Source organism: Rhamphochromis longiceps, linkage group LG16, assembly GCF_057381845.1.
Source record: "Rhamphochromis longiceps isolate RC_006_pf linkage group LG16, R_longiceps_female_GT1.1, whole genome shotgun sequence".
Classification (NCBI taxonomy): domain Eukaryota; kingdom Metazoa; phylum Chordata; class Actinopteri; order Cichliformes; family Cichlidae; genus Rhamphochromis; species Rhamphochromis longiceps.
The window spans coordinates 19771224-19795756 of NC_140572.1; the positions used below are offsets into that span (position 1 = coordinate 19771224).

At 41.6% G+C, this 24533-nt stretch overlaps 1 protein-coding gene across 1 annotated transcript in view; it reads left to right on the forward strand.

Annotated features, from left to right (window-relative positions):
* Nucleotides 1–24468, forward strand: part of col4a1 (collagen, type IV, alpha 1) — a 50277-nt gene extending 25809 nt beyond the window's left edge. The window contains exons 4-52 of the mRNA XM_085384719.1: nt 55–99; nt 249–293; nt 385–447; nt 550–603; nt 1025–1051; nt 1175–1240; nt 1357–1419; nt 1622–1657; nt 1761–1799; nt 2736–2825; nt 2960–2995; nt 3100–3159; nt 3274–3309; nt 3402–3446; nt 3536–3568; nt 5538–5589; nt 5707–5742; nt 5859–6005; nt 6140–6223; nt 6356–6439; nt 8260–8330; nt 8470–8661; nt 9619–9787; nt 9865–9957; nt 10133–10237; nt 10364–10461; nt 10601–10751; nt 10862–10975; nt 11215–11382; nt 11939–12028; nt 12440–12592; nt 12711–12809; nt 12910–12999; nt 13232–13371; nt 14921–15047; nt 15159–15239; nt 15644–15742; nt 18382–18432; nt 18518–18703; nt 19013–19146; nt 19256–19328; nt 19429–19500; nt 19601–19729; nt 19838–19936; nt 20027–20239; nt 20340–20517; nt 20607–20721; nt 21998–22170; nt 22503–24468. Coding sequence (XP_085240845.1) covers nt 55–99; nt 249–293; nt 385–447; nt 550–603; nt 1025–1051; nt 1175–1240; nt 1357–1419; nt 1622–1657; nt 1761–1799; nt 2736–2825; nt 2960–2995; nt 3100–3159; nt 3274–3309; nt 3402–3446; nt 3536–3568; nt 5538–5589; nt 5707–5742; nt 5859–6005; nt 6140–6223; nt 6356–6439; nt 8260–8330; nt 8470–8661; nt 9619–9787; nt 9865–9957; nt 10133–10237; nt 10364–10461; nt 10601–10751; nt 10862–10975; nt 11215–11382; nt 11939–12028; nt 12440–12592; nt 12711–12809; nt 12910–12999; nt 13232–13371; nt 14921–15047; nt 15159–15239; nt 15644–15742; nt 18382–18432; nt 18518–18703; nt 19013–19146; nt 19256–19328; nt 19429–19500; nt 19601–19729; nt 19838–19936; nt 20027–20239; nt 20340–20517; nt 20607–20721; nt 21998–22170; nt 22503–22584 — 4686 coding nt within the window. The 3' untranslated portion in view covers nt 22585–24468. The remainder of the gene's footprint in view (nt 1–54; nt 100–248; nt 294–384; nt 448–549; nt 604–1024; nt 1052–1174; nt 1241–1356; nt 1420–1621; nt 1658–1760; nt 1800–2735; nt 2826–2959; nt 2996–3099; nt 3160–3273; nt 3310–3401; nt 3447–3535; nt 3569–5537; nt 5590–5706; nt 5743–5858; nt 6006–6139; nt 6224–6355; nt 6440–8259; nt 8331–8469; nt 8662–9618; nt 9788–9864; nt 9958–10132; nt 10238–10363; nt 10462–10600; nt 10752–10861; nt 10976–11214; nt 11383–11938; nt 12029–12439; nt 12593–12710; nt 12810–12909; nt 13000–13231; nt 13372–14920; nt 15048–15158; nt 15240–15643; nt 15743–18381; nt 18433–18517; nt 18704–19012; nt 19147–19255; nt 19329–19428; nt 19501–19600; nt 19730–19837; nt 19937–20026; nt 20240–20339; nt 20518–20606; nt 20722–21997; nt 22171–22502) is intronic.
* The last annotated feature ends 65 nt before the right edge of the window (nt 24469–24533 follow it).

A 24533-nucleotide genomic window follows, 5' to 3' on the forward strand; every position in this document is an offset into this window, starting at 1 on the left:
TTTTATATAATTAATTTAACTGTGATGTTTTTTGGGATTTTTTTTGTCTCTTAGGGAGATGTTGGTGAGTTCGGGGCTCCTGGATTGAAAGGAGTCAGAGTGAGTAACTAACCGTTAAAACTGTATAAAGTATACGGTGTCAAGTATAAGTTGCACACTCTAAAGTTGTCATCCCAACATTTAGAACGTGTTGCAGTTGTTGTCTTGTCACTAGAGGGTAAACCTATCTCATGTTTGTGACTTTGCAGGGACCTACTGGTCTGCCAGGTTTCCCAGGCAACCCAGGACTTCCAGTAAGTTGCTTAGATCTGCTTCCTGTTTCACACTCTGAATGCTGCCAAACAAACTCTCTTAAACTGTCTGTTTCTACCCCTCCATTCATAGGGCATCAATGGACACGATGGTCCACCCGGTGCGCCAGGTATCCCAGGATGCAATGGGACAAAAGTATGCCATTTATATACTTAAATACTTTTCACACACTTGTGTATTTGTCACATTATTTTCACCCTACTTGTGCTTTCTGGCTTTGCTGTGTTTCTGTTTCAGGGAGAAAGAGGAAGAGATGGAACTTCAGGTTTTCCTGGTCCTCAAGGGATACCTGTAAGCACTGACGATCGGCCTCCATAGATAGTGAAAACTAGACATTTTTCTAGGAAAAAACAGATTTATTTTGATTGAAAAATAAAGCCAGTTGAGGTGGTTCTTGGATATTCACGAGTTGAAGTATTCCAGGGCAGACCCAGGAGATGTTATATATCTTGACTGGCTTGGGAATGACTTGGATGAGCTGGAAGAAGTGGCCGTTTGGGCTCAGAATCCTGCCCCCGTGACTTTAACTGGAATACGATAGAAACAATCTAAGCATTAGTTTCGAGTTACAAATAATCTACAAGGCAGCAAAAAATTAAATAAAAATAAAAATGACAAAAAATCAACAAAGTAATGTTTCTCAATGCAAATAGTATCCCTGTGAGAAAATACAATTACTAGATGATTTATTTCTTTTTCATTCTTTTCTCAGGGAATACCGGGACTTCCTGGAATGAAGGTGAGCTAAAATTTATTTTTCATGTTTTTGCTTATGAGTAAATGTGTCAAACACAAAAAGTTTATCCAGTTTTTCAATAAGACATATTCTTTCAACTATATAAAATTCTTTTGTCTCCTGCAGGGTGACCCTGCAGGAATTGTTCCCATGAAAGGAGAGAAAGGATATCCCGGCACACCTGGCCGACCTGTGCGTAGTGCACATGTGTTTGTGAACATACAATCATGTGTTCATATACGCTGAATAAAAGTAGTAACAGCCTGAAGTAATACAATGAATGTTCTTCCCACAATATTCATTCCCAGGGACAAACTGGCAACCCCGGACCTATTGGGCCTACAGGACCTCCTGGCTATGAAGGACCCAGAGTAAGCAACCTGTGCAGTGATGCCCATCTTAAAAAAGCCATTCAAAGACTTAACTTTCTAAGAAATATTAGAAGCACATCTGTGTTCCTAATTATACAAAAAGCACCTTTAAGAAAACAGTCCTTCTAGATTTTCAATTAAATGCAATTACTGAATGTGTTATTACAATTTTTCTTTGACTAACTTAATAACTGTTTTACAGGGTGATCCTGGCCCTCCCGGCCCTCCTGGACCGATGGTGAGATTACTGATCAGTACACTGTCAAGACTGATAAACTGTACAATCAAGGTTTCTGACTTGAGAAACTGCATGAGAGTGTAACTGTTTGATCTCCTTATAGGGAGATAAGCTGGCCTTTGAGGGTGAGAAAGGAGAAAAGGTAAGATTTATGTTTCAAATAAATAAGAAGCAAAAAGTGTTAAATGTCAAAATAGCATAGAGGAATTTGACCTTCAGCAGAAAGCATTCTGTTTGGCTTTTTCATGCAATTTTCTCGTGCTTGCTGCACTAAATTAAGAGGCAAACTCGGGTCAGCATTAGCAAATATACAAGATATAACAAATATCTCATTACAACTGTTGTTAATGATAAACTGTTACATAGCACGCTGAAGTTATTGCTGTACCATTTAGCATGTCTTTTTATTAACCTTATTTTTGTAGGGTTCTTGTTGCCCCAGTCACATCCTGTTACAGATGTTTCTTTCTGTGTTATAACTGTATACTACATATGGAGTCAGAAATGGCGCATTTAGACGAGAGCATAAAATACACCCAATGTTAGCAAGAAAAACTTGAATTTCGGCTTCATAGGTACTCTTAGACTTGGTAGACTACACTACACAGTGAGTCACATTAAGTGTCCAATAACTGCACTGCAAATGCTTCAAAAACCTCCAGTACCACATCTGCACAGTATCTTTAAAATGAGAAGCATCCTGTCTGACAGTGATGCTGAACAACTAGTTCATGCATTTATTACTTCAAGGCTGGACTATTATAATTCATTATTAGCAGGTTGTCCTAAAAGATCTCTAGAAGTCCAGCAGTTAATCCAAAATGCTGCAGCTCCCTGAGTGCTTGAGGTGACAGCTGTTGTGAGATGGCACTATATGAATATACCTGAACTGAACAGACACATTAGCAAAAAAAAAACCCAAAAACCTTTGTGCCCGGGGCTTCATGGCTTTTCAGTGGCTGAGCAGCTCCTCCATAGTCAATTACTAACTGAAATTACAAGTTTTAATTTGTTTTGATGTTTGACATTTATATTCTTAACTATTTGACTGTGGCCCTTATTTTTATCTCCCCTGCAGGGGGACAAAGGACTTCAAGGCCCACCTGGCCCTCCTGGACCAACATCATTCGAACAGAAAGGATCACAAACGGTTGTTCGTGGGCCACAGGTACTCAGCCACGCCACAGATATCGCTCTGTTCTTGTCTGTGATTAAACAAATCATTGCTTGAAATGAAAAAACAAAGATGACATAGATTCTGTTTTGTCTATTCTGAATATTGCTCTGTTTTAATTCTTGAAGGGGTTCAAAGGAGAAGCAGGAGAGAAAGGCGACAAGGTTAGTATTTTTACTTCAAAGACTAAAGTGTAAAACTTGCTATTATATATGCAAGCTATTTGATATCTATTACATTGCTTTTGACACACTTGACTCCCTTTCAGGGCTTCTGCATCCCATATCAGCACGGAGTCAAAGGCGATATCGGCCCAGATGGACCACCGGTAAGTGGAAATTTGTCTGTGTGTGTCGTTACTGTTGGATGGTGTAATTGTGTGATACCTAAACTTTTTTGTCCTAAAAAAAGAAACAATAAAATATTTGTTTCTGTAATTAAGGGTAAACCTGGCAAGGATGGAGACAATGGGCTACAGGTAACAATAGTTTACAGCAATAAGCACTCTAAATGCTGTTATCTTTTATTACATAACATATAATTCCTAAAGTACAAGATATTCTCATACAGGGAGAAAGAGGCTTTCCTGGAGGCCCAGGATACCCTGGTTTACAGGTAAGTATTCCAGCTAATTGGATATTATAGTCAGTGCTTTAGTCTGGAATTATGAATGAAGGGATTATGACTGTTTTGGTTCATTTTAGGGCGAAAAAGGAGAAAGGGGACCACCTGGTGAGGTATGTGATTCTTCTCTTTCCCATTTTTACTCTTTAAGTAAGATTATTGAAATGGAACAGTCCTTTCTTGTTTTGGGTGGTTGTGGTTGAGGAAGTAGAGCAGGTCATCTACAAATCGGAAGGTTGGTAGTTTGATCCCTGGCTGCTCCAGTCTCCATGTTAATGTATCCTTGGGCAGGACACATCAGAGTGTGAATGGTAGATAGAAAGTACTTAGATGCAGAAAAATGTGCTTAGGTGAGAAATGAGACATGTTGTGTAGAAAAGTGCTATCGAAGAATGTCCAATTCACCGGTTTTAAGGGCCACTGGAAAACCCACGCTTCAAGCTGCTTTTAAGGCTACATATAGTCTGTTGCAAAAGTTTTCACTGGCCCATCCAAATCATTGAAAACAGGTATTCCACTCACTTCCATGGCCACAGGCATATAAAATCAAGCACCTAGGCATCCAGACTGCTTCTACAAAAATGTGCCAGAGAATCGGTCGCGCTCAGGAGCTCAGTGAATTCCAGCATGACACCGTGATAGGACGCCATCTATGCAACAAATCCAGTCATGACATTTTCCTCACTAATACGTATTAAACAGTCAACTGTTATTGGTATTATAACAAAGAGGAAACACCTGGGAATGACAGCAACTCAACGTAACAAGTTCTCTGGAGTAATGAATCACACTCCTACAGATAGCAATCCCACGGACTGCAGTGTGCCAGGTGTAAAGTTTGCTGGAGGGGGGATTATGGTGTGGGGTTGTTTTTCAGGAGTGGGGCTTGGCCTCTTAGTTCCAGTGAAAGGAATTCTTAATGCTTCAGCACACCAAGACATTTTGGATAATTTCACACTCCCAGCTTTGTGGGAACAGTTTGGGGATGGCTTGTTCTTGTTCTAACATGACTGTGCACCAGTGCACAAAGCAAGGCCCATTTAGACATAGATGAGTGAATCTGGTGTGGGAGAACTTGACTGGCCTGCACAGAGTCCTGACCTCAACCCAAAAGAACACCTTTGGAATGAATTAGAGCAGAGACAGTGAGCCAGGCCTTCTTGTTCAACATCACTGTCTGAGCTCACAAATGCACTTTTGGAAGAATAGTCAAAAACTCCCATAAACACTCTTAAACCTTTTTGGAAAGTCTTCCCAGAAGCTGCAAAAGGTGGACTGATATCACATTAAAGTCTATGGATTAAAAATGTGATGTCACTCAAGTTCAAGTGAGTGAAGGCAGTGAATATGATAAATTGCAGTTGTACCTTATAGCTCGTACCCCTCAGAACAACACTGTTATGGTCATGTTATGTCTCACATCAACTAGTGTTAATTTTATGTGTAATATCTTGTCTGTTTGGCAGCAGAGCTCGGCTCTTCTAGAAATAATCTGCCATCCTTGTGTAGCCTCTGGAGGTAGATTCATAGCATTGACCAAGATCTAGCTGTTTGCATTGGAAAATTTGTGATTTTAAGAGTGAAGAAGAGCTTTTGTAATAGTACTTTGATCACCGTATAAGGAGGTACAATTTAGAGAGGCGATGACGGATCTTTCGCAGGTGTGGTTAGATGTGCATGGTGATTTTTGTCTTATGATGACTTCCACAAACTATTATTTGGATTTATGTGGAATGATTGTACAGCGTATACCTTTAAAGATTTTAGAAGATAAGATCTGTGTGGATAAGTTTGAATCAATTTTGATTTTTCTCTAATCCACACAGAGTCAGAAGTACATATTGAGGGTCAAACATATACAAACCGTCACTGAAAACCTTTAATAAGCAGTGTTGATGCTTCTCCAGTGTCTTAACTTGACAAGGCCTATTAACTTCCCACGTTGATCATGACTGGCTACAACTGTTAGTTTGTCTTTGAAGCATAAAAAGGATTAGCATAGATGTGGGTTCACCTACATAGATTTAAGTGACATGAAAGTTAAATAAATCCTGACATTATGCAATTTTATTAATTATGCAGGGTGTTGGCCCTCGTGGCGCTCCTGGTTCCCCAGGTTCAAAAGGAGAGAAAGGTAAAAGCATGATATAATATGTTATCAAATCCACTAAAGCACACTCATGAACTCCACTGTGAATCTGTGATCACTCCGGTGTTTTCCCTTTCCTCATGCTTTCTTCTTAATCTATAGGTTTTCCTGGTCCTCGGGGAGAGCCGGGTCTAACAGGTATAAATAAACTCATAATCTTTTTTTAAACAGCAAAACATGAAGCCTTCACATCTTAGTTATAAACACGCTAATCTTAATAAGACACCTGATGACTTTCCTGTTCTGTATTTCAGGCAGACACATTGAAGGGCCTCGTGGAGAGAAGGGAGACAAAGGAGAGGTGGGTGAAAAGGGAGACAGAGGTGTGGAAGGAGAGCCTCTTGTCGGACCTCCAGGACAACCGGGGAACCCTGGTCCTCCTGGACCACCCGGACCACCAAGTATGTCTGATCTTTGAATGATGCAATCATTTTATTATATGAGAATAAGGGAAACGTCAATACAATCTGTATCTGCCAGTTTTTGTTAAACAATCTAATGTGCGTGTGTGTGCCTTTGTCTGTGTGTTTACAAGTCAACCCTGGTGAATGTAACATTCAGAAGGGGAATCGTGGCCTACCTGGACCTCCAGGGTTACAAGGGGAAGTGGGACAGAAAGGTAAGGACAGCAGCTGCTACTGGTGACATATCTATTTAGATTAAATATAAATGTGTCTGTTTCCAAGGGACTGCTGAAAAACGCTTTATGTAAAACAATTTTTTAAATTGCTGTTTCTGCAAACTGTTTCAGGTGACAAAGGGGATACGTGTGTTCAGTGTGAAGGCACTGTCACACCTGGATTACGTGGTCCTCCAGGTCCTAAAGGAGACACAGGTGAGTTAAATGTGGTCACATTCAAATTTGAAGTATATTTTTAAAAAAATGGTCATGTCCAGTCTGCAAACTCTGCAGACTCGTTTGGAAATGTAAAAAGCTAGAAGCAGCAGGAGTAAAACACTACAAAGAAAAAACAGAAATAAAGAGTAAGGGCAAGACAGACATGTTATATACACACAGAAGGGTAATCAAGAATTGGAGCTAGGTGAGGAAAACAAGACATAGCTGAACTAAATCAGAAGAAGTGTCAGGAAGCGCTGTGTGGCAGGCAGGAGTTGGACTCAAAATGCAGGTACTCAGGCACGAGGTTTAAACACAAAGAACTCAGCTTTATTTGCTGGCAGGGAAAAAGCATACAAAAGCAAACTAAACTGGAAAAATCACAACCCAAACTCACAGGGAGACACAAGGCGATCCACACAGCATGAGGGACGACACGACACTGACTCAGAGAAACACAGGGTTTAAATACACTGGGAAGTAACGAGGGGAATGAGACACAGAAGGAGGGCACAGCTGGGAGAAATCAGAACTGACGAGACAAGGAAGCAAAGCAGAACACATTCACATAAGACACAGACCTTCAAAGTAAAACAGGAAGTATAACACGGAGACGCGAACTTGACATGGTGGAGACAGCAGCTAAGAAACAGACATACAGTAACCCATAAAGCAGAGGACTCTAAGAACCAAAATACACAGAGGGAAATACTAAGCTTGGAACACAAGAAACTAGACTCGAGGGAGTAACAAAAGACCAACCATGAGAACATAATTCACAATACAGAGTGACAGAAAACACAAGAAACTCGAAACATGCAAAGACACAGACCAAGAAACACAGACTTACAAAGAACAGAGGGGGCACAGAGAAACAGTAAAGTAAGTAAAAAAACAAAACAAAAAAACAAAAAGCAGATAAAAAAACAACAACAAACAAAGACTCAAGAAATTCAGGTGAAACTAATAAGCACAGGAAAGACAAAAGCTGCAGGCAAATAGTCTAAAAAAAGATCTCTTTTGTCTTTTCCTTTTCCTTGGACTTGAGGTTAAGGAGAAACGTGAAGAAGAATGAATAAAGAGTTGGGAAAAGCAAATTCAACAGCACCAACACGCATGCTCATTTTCCTTAGATGCTTTGTTAGAGGTGTTGTTACAGTATTGTTTCATGCAGGTCAAATAAATGGGAATCACCAATGTTGAGGTTGAAATATTAAAATGAAATATATGTACTATGAGCTGAAATGTTTGCCCACTCTGATGATCACATTAGATCTGACCAAGACATGAGCACTCTGACGAAAGCAAGAGTATCACTGTCAAAGCCTGTAATTAAGAAAACGCTTTCATAAATGTAAACAAAGAGTGTTTACAACGACAGTACGGAGAAAGAGACAAATGGCTCATGAAGCACAGTGGAGGCAACGTTAGGACTGCCAGCTGAACCGGGTCACTAACGTTTACTGATGATGTGACTGCTGATAGAAGTAGCTGGATGCCTTCTGAAGGCTATATCCTCTGCTTAGATACAAATGCTAATGTTAGTGATAAAATGCTAAATGCTGCAAACAGTACAAAGCAACCAGTAACTGAAATCAGCTGCAGTAAAGCTTTATGCAGCTGCAGTATTGTCAAGAAACATCTGGCCCTAACTATATTTTTGAACATTTATTTTGTTTTCTCATTTATTTTGTTTTTTTCCTCAACTTTTCACAGTTGTGGCAGTCATTGGTTTCACTATTCCTTTTTTCTGTGTTTTACCCATTCAAATGAGTATTTAATAAATTAAAGATGCACAATGTCCATTTTCACTTCAGGACCTCCTGGTGTAGTAGGCGGTAAAGGACAAAAGGGTATTCCTGGACAACCTGGACAACCTGGACAACCTGTGAGCAGAATATTATTTGAGACACCAATGACAGAATCAGCTTAGGCTGATTTTTCTTTCACAGTTTCACTGAGAAAAAAATAGATCATGAACAGCAGTGTACTTTTTTTCCCTTTTTTCTTTTTTTACCTGTCTGCAGGGTGCTCAAGGAAATCCTGGATTAAGAGGGGCTCCTGGTGCTGTTGGTGAACCAGGGGACATTTTTGTTGCTCCTGGTCTGAAGGGGGACAAGGGTCTGCCTGGTCATAATGGATTACCTGGACGGCCCGGGCTGGATGGAATACCAGGAAGAGATGGTCCCACAGGATTTCCTGGCCTGAAAGGAGAACCTGTAAGTGACATCAGTGTAAAATTGCTGTGCAACCTTTTACTATCGTCTCTGGCGTTATTCACTATAACTATGTGACGACAGGGCTTGGAATAGAAACCTAATTCTGAAAAAGCTAAGATGCTATTTAAAATATAAGGAAAAATAGAATGCAATGCAAATCTCATAAAGGGGATACAACTTAAGAAAAATTTGACCTCATTTTTAGTTTTAGTTTGATGGAAGCAACACGTCTCAAAGATGGTGGGGCAGGTTCACATTTACCTCTGTGTCGCATCATCTGTGAGGAGACCAGCTGATGCACTTTTGGGACTTTTGTTCCATTATTGTGTCATATGGGATTGCAGCTGCTCAAGAGTTCTGGGTCATTTTTGTTGTACTTTTCGTGACATTGTACTCCAGATGTTTTAAACTGATGAAAGGTCTGGTCTGCAGGGAGATGAGTTCAGCACCTGGACTCTTCTACTAAGAAGCCATGATGCTGTAATAGATGTGGTTTAGCATTTTCTTGCTGAAATATGCAAGGGCTTGTGTTGCTCTACAACCTTTTAGCACTGATGGTGCCCTTTCCAGATGTTTAGTTTCCCAATTTTATAGGCACCAATGCAACTCAAAACCGATCAAGATAAAGTCTCGATCAGATAACACGCCAGAGGACACAATGTCCATGACTCTCTCTCTCTAACGTGTCCTTTTTATACCCGGTCATGTTGCTGACCGGTTGTCATTCAAATTGATTAGTTGCAAAATCATGGTACATCTTTTTTGTACCACTTGCTTTTCCTGCCTTTTTCACCCCCTTCCTAATTTTTTGAGATTCTTCGCTGCTGTCAAATTCAAAATGTGAGAGCAGGTCACTCTGTGATTGCTGCATTCTCAGTGAAGTGTTTATTCGTTTTAACTTGTGGTTGGCTTTTCTAAAAGAAAAGTGACATAAATTTTCACCAATCTTCTCCTCAGGCCAGAGAGGGCATCAAGGGTGAACGTGGACCAGATGGTGATCCCGGTCCTATTGGCCCTCTAGGAGAGAGGGGTCCGCCTGGTCTGCCAGGCTTTGGCCGACCAGGACAGACTGGAGATAAGGGCAGTCAGGGGAATCCAGGAGTTCCTGGACAACCTGGACGACCTGGTAAGCATGAACTCTGAAACCCAGGTTTGTGATACTGCACTTGCACACTGATTGATAACATACCTTGTGTCCACCAGGTACGAAAGGTGAGCCAGGGAAAGGTGTGAGCACTCCTGGTCCTCAGGGCGTACCCGGACCACGAGGAGAACCAGGCAGAGAGGGACCTATAGGTGAGCAACATAGTAAACATGATTTCATTTAACTCCAATTAAAAACATGTTTTCTGTATTTGTTTTTAATTTTGTGTTAATTAATACCATGGAAGGGCAAAATATGATCCAAAAAATTCATGTATATGTAAAAATAGTTTGTTTCGTTTACTATACAATTTGTTGTTGGCTGCAGGTGACAAAGGCCTTCCAGGAGACGAAGGGTTGCCCGGTTTTCCAGGAGAAAAGGGTGAACAAGGACCTCCTGGGATTGGATTTCCAGGCCCAACTGGCCCTAAAGGTGAGTTATTTCATAATATTGACTACAACCCTCCTTTCTAAGTATCATGGAGCAAAATGTATACAGGGTTTGTACATGAGGTAAGCGATACAGAACTTAGAGAAACATTTTTTTTCATGTTTGTAGGAAGCAGTGGAATTCCAGGAGCCCCCGGATTACCAGGAGAACCAGGAAGATCAGGAAAGGATGGCACAACAGGATCTCCTGGTCCACGTGGACCAAAGGTTTGGATTTGTCACTATTTATAAATCTAATTATACTTGTAGAAAGCAAAAGCAAAGTATCACTGGATATAGAGCGACTAACTTTAGAGATTTAACTCCCAGGTGAATCAGTGTCAGTGCTTATTTGGATAACTTACAGGGTGAACCTGGACGGGGACTTCCAGGTCCCAAAGGTTCACAAGGCCACCAAGGAATTCCTGGCTTCCAGGGAGAGAAGGGCAGCATTGGATACCCTGGTGTTCCTGGACGAGAAGGACATGCAGGCCCACCTGGACCTCAGGGTCTCAAAGGTATGGCAGGATTATTACAAATTTGCTCTGAAGCTATTTTTGCAATTAATTGATGCTGAAAAGTTCCATCTTCGGTACCAAGACCATTATTTTTTTCTTTTTAAAAATAGGTGATGTGGGACCTCCTGGACTTCCAGGACTGGTTGGCAAATCCGGTCCTCCAGGAAAAGGATTGCCTGGACCTCCTGGACTACAGGGACCTCCTGGAGAGCCTGGTCCTCATGGTGAGCTACAACTCAGCAGAAAAAAAATATTATTTTTCTTGCAAGATAATCTGTACCATCTCACAAAGAAATCCATAGGGCAAGATAATAAAACAATCATGGCTGTATATGCAGTTTCAAGTCCTGTGCATGCTACTTTGACACCATAATAGAAAGCTGAAACTCAGAACAGAAGCAAAGCAAATTAATGTGATTAGTGCTGTAGAAATCAAATGTGTTTATGTGTGTGTCCTGTCCAGGTGGGGAAGGTGTAAAGGGGGAGAAGGGCTACCCAGGTCCTCCTGGTCTAGACATGCCAGGGCCTCAGGGAGAGAAAGGGAACCTTGGGTTTCCAGGAGTACCAGGTACTAAAGGACTGCCAGGGCCTGCAGGTTTACCAGGCAGGGATGGACTCATTGGAAACCAAGGTAAGACAAACAATCCTTTTGGACATTTGTGTGGCGGGATTTGTATGACAGTATTTTTTTTTTTGCTCATTATACTTTTTATTTAAAGGGTCAGTTTGTGAAAAAGTAAAAAATATATTTTTTAATGAACATAATTTACAGTTTACCATCTTTACTGCTCCCACAATGAACTAGATACACTGAGGTTGTTTCAAGGTGTAACTGCTTACGTGTCAAGCTGTTGTCAGTAACTTTTAACACCTTCTGTGCATGTTTCAAATTAAAAATCTTCAAAGTAAGGATATAAGGATAACAATGTTTTTAGTATGAAATATATCCACAGAAATGTTGAGCTTTACTGCCAGTTTCCCCACTAACTAAAGAAAATAACCACAGAGCTTGGAATTAATAAACTAATGAGAAACTAATGAGAAAAGGGTTTCTGATGGAAAAGTTGAAGCTATATCCAATGCATCACATTGCATTTATGTCATTTTAAAATTTGATTACGATGTAGTGTGTTTTCCTGACGTGACACAAGCTTATTTAAAGCATTTTCACCCATTTAATCTTTTAGGTGTTAAAGGTGAAATGGGATTAATGGGAACACCTGGAATACCGGGATATCCTGGGCCTCCCGGTACACCTGGATCTACTGGTCCGAGAGGTGAGGAATGCCAAATATAAAAACTCATGTTTTTTCTATTCCATGTCTCACAATTTAGGCCAGGGGTAGGGAACTTCAGGCCTCGAGAGCCAGTGTCCTGCCAGTTTTAGACGTGTCCTTGATCCAGCACAGCTGATTTAAATGGCTAAATTACCTCCTCAACATGTCTTGAAGTTCTCCAGAAGCTGGTAATGAACTAATCATTTGATTCAGGTGTGATGACCCAGGGTGAGATCTAAAACCTGCAGGACACCGGCTCTCGAGGACTAACGTTCCCTACCCCTGATTTAGGCTATTTGTGGTTTATTCATCAGTAGCAGTTCAATTAAATTGAGTGTTTTGTATATATAGTGCCAAACCACAACAACAGTCACCACAATAAAAATGTCTTTTTCCTTCCATTCCTCTCAGGTGATCCTGGTCTTACTGGACCAAGAGGTGATATTGGAGAGCCTGGACTAAAAGGTGACAGAGGAGAGCCGGGTGTTCAGGGACCTCCTGGGAACATGAGTGATGTTGACATGGAGCACATGAAGGGAGTGAAGGGAGACAAAGGAGACATAGGTATAAAACAACATATGCGTCTTTTTAGAATTTGTTCACATTTATTTATTTACAAACAAACCCATTTTTGAATCTGTATATTTGCCTATAGTTTAAGGAATACTTTTTTTACTTTTAGGTAGCCCAGGGACCAGTGGAGTGAGGGGCATACCTGGATTGCCAGGAGATCCTGGAATGCCAGGGAAAGATGGAGAGCCTGGATTACCTGGAAAACCTGGTGAGTTATCTGACCAGAACTTCAATTTGTGCTATTGCATTATTTTTATATGTGCTAATTTTTAAGCAAGTGTAATTGTAATGTTATTGATATTTTTCAGGTGACAAAGGAGACTCTGGCGAACCTGGAGAGCCTGGTGGTATGGGACCACCTGGACCGAAGGGTGGTGCAGGGGAGATGGGAGTACCAGGTAGAGGCACACGGATAATACACAAATTGTGAGAATGAATGTATGGGTACAAGCCTGTAATAAATGTGTTACAGTCAGTACAATTTAAGTTCTATAAAAACACAAGTGCGAGCACCTGTATTAAGACCGTTTCAGGCAGGGGAAAATCTTAGCTTACATTTCACTGTGACGAGCAACAGCTATGCACATTAAATTAATTGATTGTTAATGGACACATTGTCTGCTTTTGCAGGTCCAAGTGGTCCAAAGGGTGTCAAAGGAGATTTAGGTACACCTGGACATCCTGGATTCAGAGGCACGGATGGAGAAAAGGGAGACACAGGATTACCTGGTGAGCCGGGTATTGGTGTCCCAGGATTTCCAGGACAAAAGGTATTCCACTATTAAAAAACCTTTGATTGTTACAACACTGATTCTACAGATACAGGCAGAAATTTGAGTCAGCATCAACTCCACAGTACAATACATATTAATAATTATTATATAAGTAGACAAGACCTATGATGGGCTTTGGTAGCAAGTGTCATTCAATAATAAAAATCATTTCCAGTTTAACAAATACCACTGTGATTTATAGTGAGGGATTCTAATCCTATAATATTCTTATAATTTCAGTACTACAACATTATTCCACCTTGGCTGATTGAATTTAAAATGTGCTGACTTACAAAAATATGAACAGATCCTAATTGTTTATGGTAGTTTCATTTTAACTGAGAGAAGCAGAATATCAACAGCTTCTTCTTTAGCCACTCCTTTGTTTCCTTGCTGGCATCTTCAGTGTTCTGGCTGAGGGAAGGAGGTTCTTGGCCAAGGTTTTTATGATACACGGCCCTGCCCAAGGCATAATGTTTCTAACTCCATGCTCGACTGTGGGGATGGTGTTCTTTGGTTCATGTTCAGATTTCTCTTCCTCCAAACACAGTGGGGCAAGCTTACATCTAACCACGGCGCTTTCTCCCAGGCCCTCTCTGAGTCACTAAGATGTTCAATGGCAAACTTGAGACGGGTCTTGTACATGTGCCTTTTTATGTGCAAGATTTAACCCATTACGGCATGGTATACCAATGATTTTCTTGGGGACTGTGGTCCCAACTGCCTTAAGATCATTAACAAACTCTTCCCATAACGTTTGGGCTGATCCACAGCCTTTCTCTTGATCATCTTCATGCCATAAGGCAAGATCTTGCATGGAGCTGTTGGTCATTTCCTATTTTTTCCATTTCAGAATAGTCACATCAGTAGTTGTCACCTTCTCACCAGTCAGGTTTACAAATCTTGTTCTTGGTATCCCTTGCCAGGGACAAGTCCAAAGCTCACCTCTCTGGTCTTGCACATGGTGGTGGAGAGGCTGGAATGGGACAAACTGATTCTGTGGTTGTGGTTTATACACATAACGATCTGAGAGCAGGAGTATCTGTAAATGATTGACTGATTGATTGTAATTTGTGTGACACATGGGTACAGCCAATCTGTGGGAGCCAGAATTACGGGTGGTTTTTAATGTATCGGATACTTCATTCAATGACATACAAATCAATTGAAAACTTTTATGTGTTTTTCAGGATCTTTGATTGATATTCTGTCTCTCTCCATAAAAGCTGTTAGAGAAATGAAACACTGTTTATTTCTTTGGAAGTGAACAAACTTAAAATTTAAGGAAATCAAATAATTAAATACAAACTGTATTTGTCAAAAGTGTGAAGATGAAATGATCAACACACTCTGCTTCTCATGTCCAGTGCAGGTCTGATGTTATTAACAGGTCGTCATTACAAGGCTGTTAACTGACACTCAGCAGAGGTGGAAAGGCAAACATCGCAGTAGCTGCCGTTAAATTTTCAAAAATAGTCAGAGTAGTTCCTTTATATTAATGAGCCCTTCCATTTCTTTAATTAGAATTCCTGCTTTATTTGTACAGGGTCAGACTGGCGGGCCAGGATCCCCAGGACAAGCTGGAGATAAGGGTCAGAAAGGCCAAGAGGGCATGCCTGGCAAGCCAGGACTGCCAGGACCCAAAGGAGAACAAGGCAGTCCTGGGTATCAAGGTCGGATTTCAGTCTGGGTTGTCAATTTAGTTTTGCTTACCTGGTCAAATCAAGGTACAGTAGTCATACATGTTGTGTTTTAAGGTGTATTGTGATCTGTGTGTTGTACAGGTCAGTCAGGTAGACCAGGGGACAAGGGTACCCCTGGACTTCCTGGGTTTGTAGGAGAGCCTGGTCAAGATGGCCGGCCTGGTAAGTAAGAGGCTTGTTTATCAGGCAACTGTATCCACATATTTACATTACACTAATTTATTCATGGTTTGAGGCAATCTTGTGGGACACATTTGAGGTAAAAAAAAAAAAAAAAAGAGTAATCACTGAGTTGTGATTTTTGGATCAGTAAGGTGAGTGTGCCACTTCTCAAAACTCTCAAAGGGTGGTAACCTTGCTTGACCGTTTTTCACATCAATTATGTTAAGAAACCACTTTGGCTAAATTCTGAGTTTAAATATAAGCTTTTTTGTTTTTTCTGTAATGAGCACTGACAGCTAAATGATGTACGTGTCCCAGGCAAATTAGTGTTTTTGGAAATCAGCAGGTGAAAACTGTGACTCTTCCAGTTTGACACTGTAGTATGTATACTTGTTGTTTTCCAGGCGAAGTTGGCCGGCAGGGGTCTTCTGGTCAAAAGGGAGATAAAGGAGATTCTGGACTTGATGGAATCCCAGGGTCCACAGGAGAGAGAGGACAGCCAGGTTAGTCTGTAAGAAGTTACAAGAAGACTGCCAACCATCCAGTGAGAGAGTTTTTTACTCCACTGTAGGAAAAGAGCCTTCAATCATTTTTTTCAACATCAAAAGCAAAAAAAAAAAACCCTAAACAAAAAAAACTCAAAAAACAAACAAACAAACAAACAAAAATCACAGCTGTTGTAAAAATAGACGTATCCTTTGGACTACATATATTGAAGGATCAGTATTAGCACTGGGGCCATGGCCGTGTTAGGAACCAAACTTGCCTTATTTGGATGAAAGGTTGCTTAGACAACGTTAGCAAGACACATAGGCTAATTCAAGGTAAAGGAATCTCACTGAAAAAAATCTGAGGCAGAAATGTGATGGATGGTCTGTGCCACACAACAAGTCATAAAATTAGATAATCCAATAAAAATGCTCCAAAAGGCACCAACGGCACACACTCAGTGAAGTCCAGTTTAATGATGGAAAGTTATAGATCAGGCCTTGCAGACATAATCAACCCCAGCTCCCTGTCAGGTCACCTATCAGTCTCAAAATTCACTCTCCTCAGATTTTATATGAAACTATAAAAAAAACCTTTTTTTTGTACAAATGTTTTTAATGCTTTGTTTAAATTTTGAGATTTTTTTTACATGCTGGGCTTTTTTGGCTCTTACATGAAACCTTCATTTTTCAGTTCTTTAGGTTGCATCTTAATCATTTTCTTTGAACTTGTGTGAAGCTAAGCTTTAACCTCTGAACCTGAAATTGTGTAGCCATCTTGTACTATATGTCATTCATAAAAAACTAACACATCAGGAAGTATACAAAGAATGAGAATATATATATATATATATATATATATATATATATATATATATATATAAAACACCCAGCACGCCCCTGCGGGCGGTTTATCCTTCAAGCTCGGGTCCTCTACCAGAGGCCTGGGAGCTTGAGGGTCCTGCGCAGTATCTTAGCTGTTCCCAGGACTGCGCTCTTCTGGACAGAGATTTCCGATGTTGTTCCCGGGATCTGCTGGAGCCACTCGCCTAGCTTGGGAGTCACCGCACCTAGTGCTCCGATTACCACGGGGACCACCGTTACCTTCACCCTCCACATCCTCTCGAGCTCTTCTCTGAGCCCTTGGTATTTCTCCAGCTTCTCGTGTTCCTTCTTCCTGATATTGCTGTCATTCGGAACCGCTACATCGATCACTACGGCCGTCTTCTTCTGTTTGTCTACCACCACTATGTCCGGTTGGTTAGCCACCACCATTTTGTCCGTCTGTATCTGGAAGTCCCACAGGATCTTAGCTCGGTCATTCTCCACCACCCTTGGGGGCATCTCCCATTTTGACCTCGGGACTTCCAGGTTATACTCGGCACAGATGTTCCTGTACACTATGCCGGCCACTTGGTTATGGCGTTCCATGTATGCCTTGCCTGCTAGCATCTTGCACCCTGCTGTTATGTGCTGGATTGTCTCTGGGGCATCTTTACACAGCCTGCACCTGGGGTCTTGCCTGGTGTGATAGACCCCAGCCTCTATGGATCTTGTGCTGAGAGCTTGTTCTTGTGCTGCCATGATTAGTGCCTCTGTGCTGTCTTTCAGTCCAGCTTTGTCCAGCCACTGGTAGGATTTCTGGATATCAGCCACCTCCTCTATCTGCCGGTGGTACATACCGTGCAGGGGCCTGTCCTTCCATGATGGTTCCTCGTCTCCCTCCTCTTTCTTGGGTTTCTGCTGCCTGAGGTATTCACTGAGCACTCGGTCAGTTGGGGCCATCTTCCCAATGTATTCTTGGATGTTCGTTGTCTCATCCTGGACTGTGGTGCTGACACTCACCAGTCCCCGGCCCCCTTCCTTCCGCTTAGCGTACAGCCTCAGGGTACTGGACTTGGGGTGAAACCCTCCATGCATGGTAAGGAGCTTTCTTGTCTTTATGTCAGTGGCTTCTATCTCCTCCTTTGGCCAGCCTATTACCCCAGCAGGGTACCTGATCACGGGCAGGGCGTACGTGTTGATGGCCCGGATCTTGTTCTTACCATTCAGCTGACTCCTCAGGACTTGCCTGACCCTCTGCAGGTACTTGGTGGTTGCAGCTTTTCTAGCGGCCTCTTCATGGTTCCCATTCGCCTGCGGGATCCCCAGGTACTTGTAACTGTCCTCTATGTCTGCAATGTTGCCTTCTGGTAGTTCAATCCCCTCAGTTCTGACTACCTTCCCCCTCTTTGTTACCATCCGACTACACTTCTCCAGTCCGAATATATATATATATATATATATATATATATATATATATATATATATATATATATATATATATATATATATATATATATATACGTGTATATATATATATATATATATATATATATATATATATATATATACATATATATATATGTAGAGAGAGAGAGAGAGAGAGAGAGAGAGAGAGAGAGAGAGAGAGAAAAGCTCTCTTCCTCAAACGATTTAAGTAATTTATTTTAAGAGCACATGCTTTAACAAGCAAACACAATTAGAGGATGCAGTGGGCAGTGAACTGTGGTGAGATTATTTCTGTTTGGAAGTAAATTTTGCTAAAACAAATGTTGTTTGCAGCAGTAACTTTAATGTATTAAAATATATCCTGTATCTACCCCTTTCTGCAGGTATGGCTGGAATAGGTTTTCCTGGGCCGCCTGGCGAGCTTGGCAGCAAAGGTGTGGGCCTCTACAACACTGATGTTTATATTGATTCAATTCATAGGACAGCAAAGTTTCATATGTTTTTTTCCCCTCACTGCAGGAGACAAAGGCAGTCCTGGCTTTCCTGGCAACCCAGGTATTCCAGGTGTCCCTGGTGTGAAAGGTGATAAGGGATTTTCCGGCCCACAGGGACCTCAAGGACAGCCAGGAGAACAGGGTCCCTCGGGTTTCTCTCTAGAAGGACCTAAAGGAGATAGGGGAGAAACAGGACAACCTGGAGAAGCAGGTACTGTGAGAAAGTAAAGATGCAGATAATTTTTTGCTTCATGGTGATGGTAAAAAGGACTACTTATACTTTATACTCTGTTTAAGCAGTCGAAGCACTTTCAGCTACAAATCTCATTCACCTAGTCGTACGCACATTTTCTATACCTAAGCAGTTTTATATAATGCTCACACACTTCCACTCTGATGGATGCATCAGGGGAAACTCCGGGGAAGTCAGGGCATAAAAAGTGCATAAACATGGTTATTTATTCCAGATACAGTAGTTGATAGGTTAAAAAAAACAACTTTCTTTGTCTTTATCAAACAGGAATCAAAGGACAACCAGGACCTGCTGGCTTTCCAGGCAGAGATGGACAGAAGGGAGAGAAAGGAGATCAAGGTCTCCAGGGTTTCCAGGGAGAGTCGGGAATAAAGGGGGATTCTGGATTACCTGGACTGCCGGTATGTCATAAGGCTGTTTTCAATTTGAGCTTTCCTCTTGCTGTAAACATTAGATAGTGTTCCTTCAGAGGAGAGAGAGCCATTACAATATTTATGTTTTTGATTACAGGGAGCACCTGGGCTTCCAGGTCTTGATGGACCGAAGGGAGAGATAGGATTACAGGGTGTAACTGGCTTCCCAGGTGAGTGTATTCAGAGTGATATATTTGTGTGTCATCTGCATCTGTTCAAGCAATTATGGAAAAAAATAATTATGGTAAAACAAACTTTTACCAACCCCAGGACAAAAGGGTGTTGCTGGAGACTTTGGATATAGAGGTGAAGCTGGAGACAGAGGATTCCCAGGCGAAAAAGGTAACACAAGAATGAAACAAACTTAGCTGTGGTAATATTGATGTTATTAAATGTTAATGTATTAAACGTCTTTAAATTAAATATTTATGTCTTATTTTAGGTAACGAAGGCCCTCCTGGTCCTCCCGGCCCTCAAATGTTCATAAAAGGAGACATTGGCTTCCCAGGAATTCAAGGTTTACCGGGACCTCAGGGGCCATCTGGGCTTCCAGGGCAGAAAGGAGATAGAGGTGATGGTTATACCCCATTTAGACTGCTGTCACACAACAGCTCACTCCTGCTCGCCTTTCACCCACACCCTTTTCAATAACGCTACCATTTTCATTCATTTTTCTCAGGTGTGACAGGTTTTCCAGGGTCAAAAGGCGAAGAAGGTCTCCCTGGATATAATGGTCAGAACGGGGTCAAAGGAGAGCCTGGCTTTCCAGGGCCACAAGGTGAGACACTCCACGTGATTAATGCACGGTGTTGGTGCTCTTTGCTGTGCTGGCATTTTTTTGGTTCTACTGATTTCTTCATATCTTTAGGACCTAGAGGACACCCTGGCCCACCTGGACCTAATGGTGTTCCAGGCCCAGCCGGTCCACCCGGCCCCTCGTCCATGGATCACGGTTTCCTTGTAACACGTCACAGCCAATCGGTGGACATCCCACTGTGTCCCGAGGGAACCTCTCTCATATATGATGGCTACTCCTTGCTCTACTTCCAGGGCAATGAGCGCTCTCATGGGCAAGACTTAGGTGAGACGATATGAATAGAAGGAAGGCCTCAATATAAAGCAGGGACATAACGGAAAATATCTGTGGGTTCATTTGATATTCTTTTGGCTTTGCATTTTAGGTACGGCAGGCAGCTGTCTAAAAAAGTTCAGCCCCATGCCCTTCCTCTTCTGTAATATCAACAATGTGTGTAACTTTGCCTCCCGTAATGATTACTCCTACTGGCTCACCTCACCTGAGCCCATGCCCATGAGCATGGCACCCATCACTGGTGAAAGCATTAAACCCTTCATCAGTAGGTAAGTCACGATTTCTTTACACTCTGCTGTTTCACATGTGTTTGATGCTTGATTTGACTCGTGCTGTTCTCATATGAATTTGTGCACAGGTGCGCTGTATGTGAAGCTCCAGCCATGGTGATAGCAGTTCACAGTCAGACCATTATGATCCCACCGTGCCCCGAAGGCTGGGACTCTCTGTGGATCGGCTACTCCTTTGTTATGGTAAGACAGCTCTGGTCTCTCAAATATATTTGTCCACCATGGATGAATAAGTCATGGCTATATAATAACGACTCACCATGAGCATTTCAGAAATGTAATTATGAGTAGTGCAAGGTTGTAATTGCTGCACTGTGACAAAGAGGGCTGATATGTGCACAAGTGTTGAATCAGTTAGTGGCTGTGAAGCAGATCACAGTCACCCAAGGGAAGCACTTCTGTTTTCTGTGCTGTCTATATTTGCTGACTACAGAGAATGAGATCAAGCTGCGTTCCCTGGGTGTTGGCTCAGTACACTCCATTATAAACTGCAGTATTATTCATTGCAGTCAGTACTCCTTCAATCAAAAGTGGATTGTTTTTCCATTTGTAGTAATTTATATTTGGCAGGGTGAATCAGGTGGAGATGAGTGTCATGGGGTGATTTGTGACAGAAGGATAGCAGCAAGAGTGAAAGGGAATGTTTGCAGATGGTGGCACTGACAAAGAGGGGGGGTTGCTAGCTTAGGATGCTAAGATGTTAATTGGGAGTGACCAGGATGATTAGAAATTCTGTTATCAGAGTTTGAGAAGAAGGCGACTCTCATCCAAGAGGCTTCTTCGGTCCTAAAACCTCTCGTCAAGCTCCTAAGACTACAGTACCATGACCTGGATGACTGAGAACCCACTGAGACATATATCAGGGCGACAGTTCAGGGTGAGCAGCTTGGGGACAAAGAGAGGTAAGGCTGAGGCTTGTGCAGAGGAGGAATAGGGCAGTTTTTGGACAAAGAATGTTAAAGATGGAGCTGCCAGACAGGAAAAGAGGAAACCACAGAGAAAATTCATGAATGTAGTGAATGAGGACATGCAGAGAGGAAAGAGTGAGATGGAGGCAGATTGTTCACTGTGCTGACCGCTAAATGGAGCGACCAAAAGAAGAAGAAATAATTTATATTTAGTGATATGCCTGTGTTCTGCACATACATGTAATGCTAAACCCCTGAAAGTTAACAGAATTACTTAAGTGAGAAATAGTGTGAACTTAAAAGAGCTGAGGCAAAGGCGGGTTGCAAAGCAGCTTTCAAACCCAACAGCATCTGTGGAAAGATGCTTAAGTAGCGTGCTCTATATGAGGTATGACAAACACATGTTATCAGCTGATGTGGGATGGCAGTGAGATCAGCTGATACTAGACTTTGCTTGTTTTTGTAAATAAGAAACGCCAATAAAACTCTGTTAGTTATTGTCTTATAGATGTAAAAGGCCCCTCATTAATTTGCATTGCATGTTTGTGTAGCACACCAGTGCTGGTGCTGAGGGTTCGGGCCAGGCTTTGGCTTCTCCCGGTTCCTGTCTGGAGGAATTCCGTAGCGCTCCATTCATCGAGTGTCACGGTCGAGGAACCTGCAACTATTACGCCAACTCCTACAGCTTCTGGCTCGCTACCATTGAAGACAGTGAAATGTTTACGTAAGGCAGAACTCTGACACGCAGACATTGACTTTCTTGACTTTTTAAAAAAATTCAAATTACTCAACAACTTTGAGAAATGCTTTTTTTTGCTGACCTTTAAATTCATGACCTTGCTCCAGTTTATTGTAAAACATCCAACAGTATTTTTGGATCTGCTTATCACTGTAACAAACTTCTGACAACACTCAAACAAAGCTTTTAGTAATTTTGTGTGTTGGTACAGGGCAGTGAGACAAGCTCATCTGCCTGCTGTTGTTAAGTTATCATCACATTTCCCTCAAGTTTACATCATGGGTATATAATATTTTTTTCACTCTCCCTCTTTTCAGGAAACCCGTCCCAGCAACGCTAAAAGCCGGCAGCCTCCGAACACACATAAGCCGCTGTCAGGTTTGCATGAAGAGGACATAAGCAGCAATACCAAAGGCCTCCGAAGAGCAATAAGGCGTGCGCTGACGTCATCAACTTAGCTTTATTTCCCATTTTCTAAAGGATGGTGCTATTGCCCTGCCTGGCATTTAGGATAGGATCATGGCCAGAGACTGAAACCAAACCACAGAGACCAAGTGGCCGCTTGCTCCATGCAGAAACACACAATCACAACATGTTAAGTGTGACACCCAGTTTACCACTGCACTGACATGCCCCCTGAACTGGTAAACTGGTGTTAATTTTGAAAGGGCTGTGTGTGTCAGTCAGGTGCTATTGAATCTTATGTGCCTTTTTCTTTTCATTGTTTTTATTTCCATTCCCTACCAGTGTTTCAAAGATATAGCAACACAATATGATATACGTTCACACCTTAGTTAAACCCTACTAATGTAAAAGCTAGGACTTACCACTGGTTACAGATGCTTGCCATTTATACCGCCATAAAGTTGCAGACACAGATGTACAGTATGCTACTCACTCTGTTGTAAATACAACACATTCCTTCTTAACATAGTTCAACATACTCGCCTCAGGTTATTGATGAGTTACTTTGTGTGTTATTAATCCCATTTTTATTTATAAGAGTTCTGAGAATATGTTCGACGCGAGTGTATCTGAGATGCCATATATCCGAAAAGAATGTGTTAATGCGTGAAAACCATCGCCTTATTAACATACAAAACAGCACTGAAATAGCATTACCAGGCATGTGACTGTGTGTGTGTGTGTGTGTGTGTGTGTGTGTGTGTGTGTGTGTGTGTGTGTGTGTGTGTGTGTGTGTGTGTGTGTGTGTGTGTGTGTGTGAGAGAGAAAACAAGATTTGAGTGGCTTGGAAATGGCATGCGTGTTGCAATGTCTACATATATATTGTTGCACAACCCTGTTGTTAACATGACAAATGCACACAAAGAAATAGCCAAGAAAAAATCATCCTTCTTGTGTTTTTTCTCTGTACAAACCTTGTTTATAACAGTTGTTTCCAAGATTTTACCCCCTTAAGTGAAACATATCCTCATCATCTGTGATCCTAAGGAGATGCACGTGTATAGATACATAACTTGTATTTGCAGTTTTGGATGTGTACTTGACTGTTTCCCTTTGTGAAATGCTTTTTTGTTATTCCTGTTTATTTAGTGCAAAGTGTAATCCTCTCTAAAGGTCATGATGTTACTTCTCTCCGAGTACTCTGGCTTCCTCCCACACTCCAAAGACGTGCACGGGGTTCGGTTAATTGGTGATTCTAAAGTGGCCATAGGCGTGAATGTGAGTGCAAACGGTTATCTGTTTCTCTGTGACAGACTGGCAACCTGTCCAGGGTGTACCCCGCCTCTCTGGGATAGACTCCAGCCCAGATGTGACCCTGAATTGGACAAACTGAAGGACCACGGATGGATCGATGAGTCATAATGTGATGGTTACGCAATCAGGTCGAGGACATATAGTGCCTATGCAGGTTAAAATCCTTTAAAAGGTCTTAGCATAGAGTTGTGTAGATTTGTTTCTTTATGTACAGCATCTGGAGAAAACTTCATGCGTATATTAATCTTAGAAAGCCTGTTGGACCTCAAATGTTCTCCGGAGCTCCGAAATAGCTTCAACAGCTCTGAAAGGGACATTTCTGTGTCCCTTTCAGAGCTTTTGAAATATGCAAAGTTAAGGCAATGACTGTACACTGACTGCAACCTGTTTTTGTTTGAATATGAGCCCTACTTGGGATAAAATGCTCAGACATTTGTAGAGTATTAGAATTATTTTCCAGCGTTAAACAAGCCTTTCCTAACAGTGATTACCAGAACAGAAAATACTTTTTAATATTTCACTTCCAAAACTGTGTAATTCCTGAAATAAAATGATTTGTAGGAATTGTTTAAAAATTATTATTTTGTGTTTCCTGTTTCCAACATTTTTAACGCAGTACTCCAGAAATG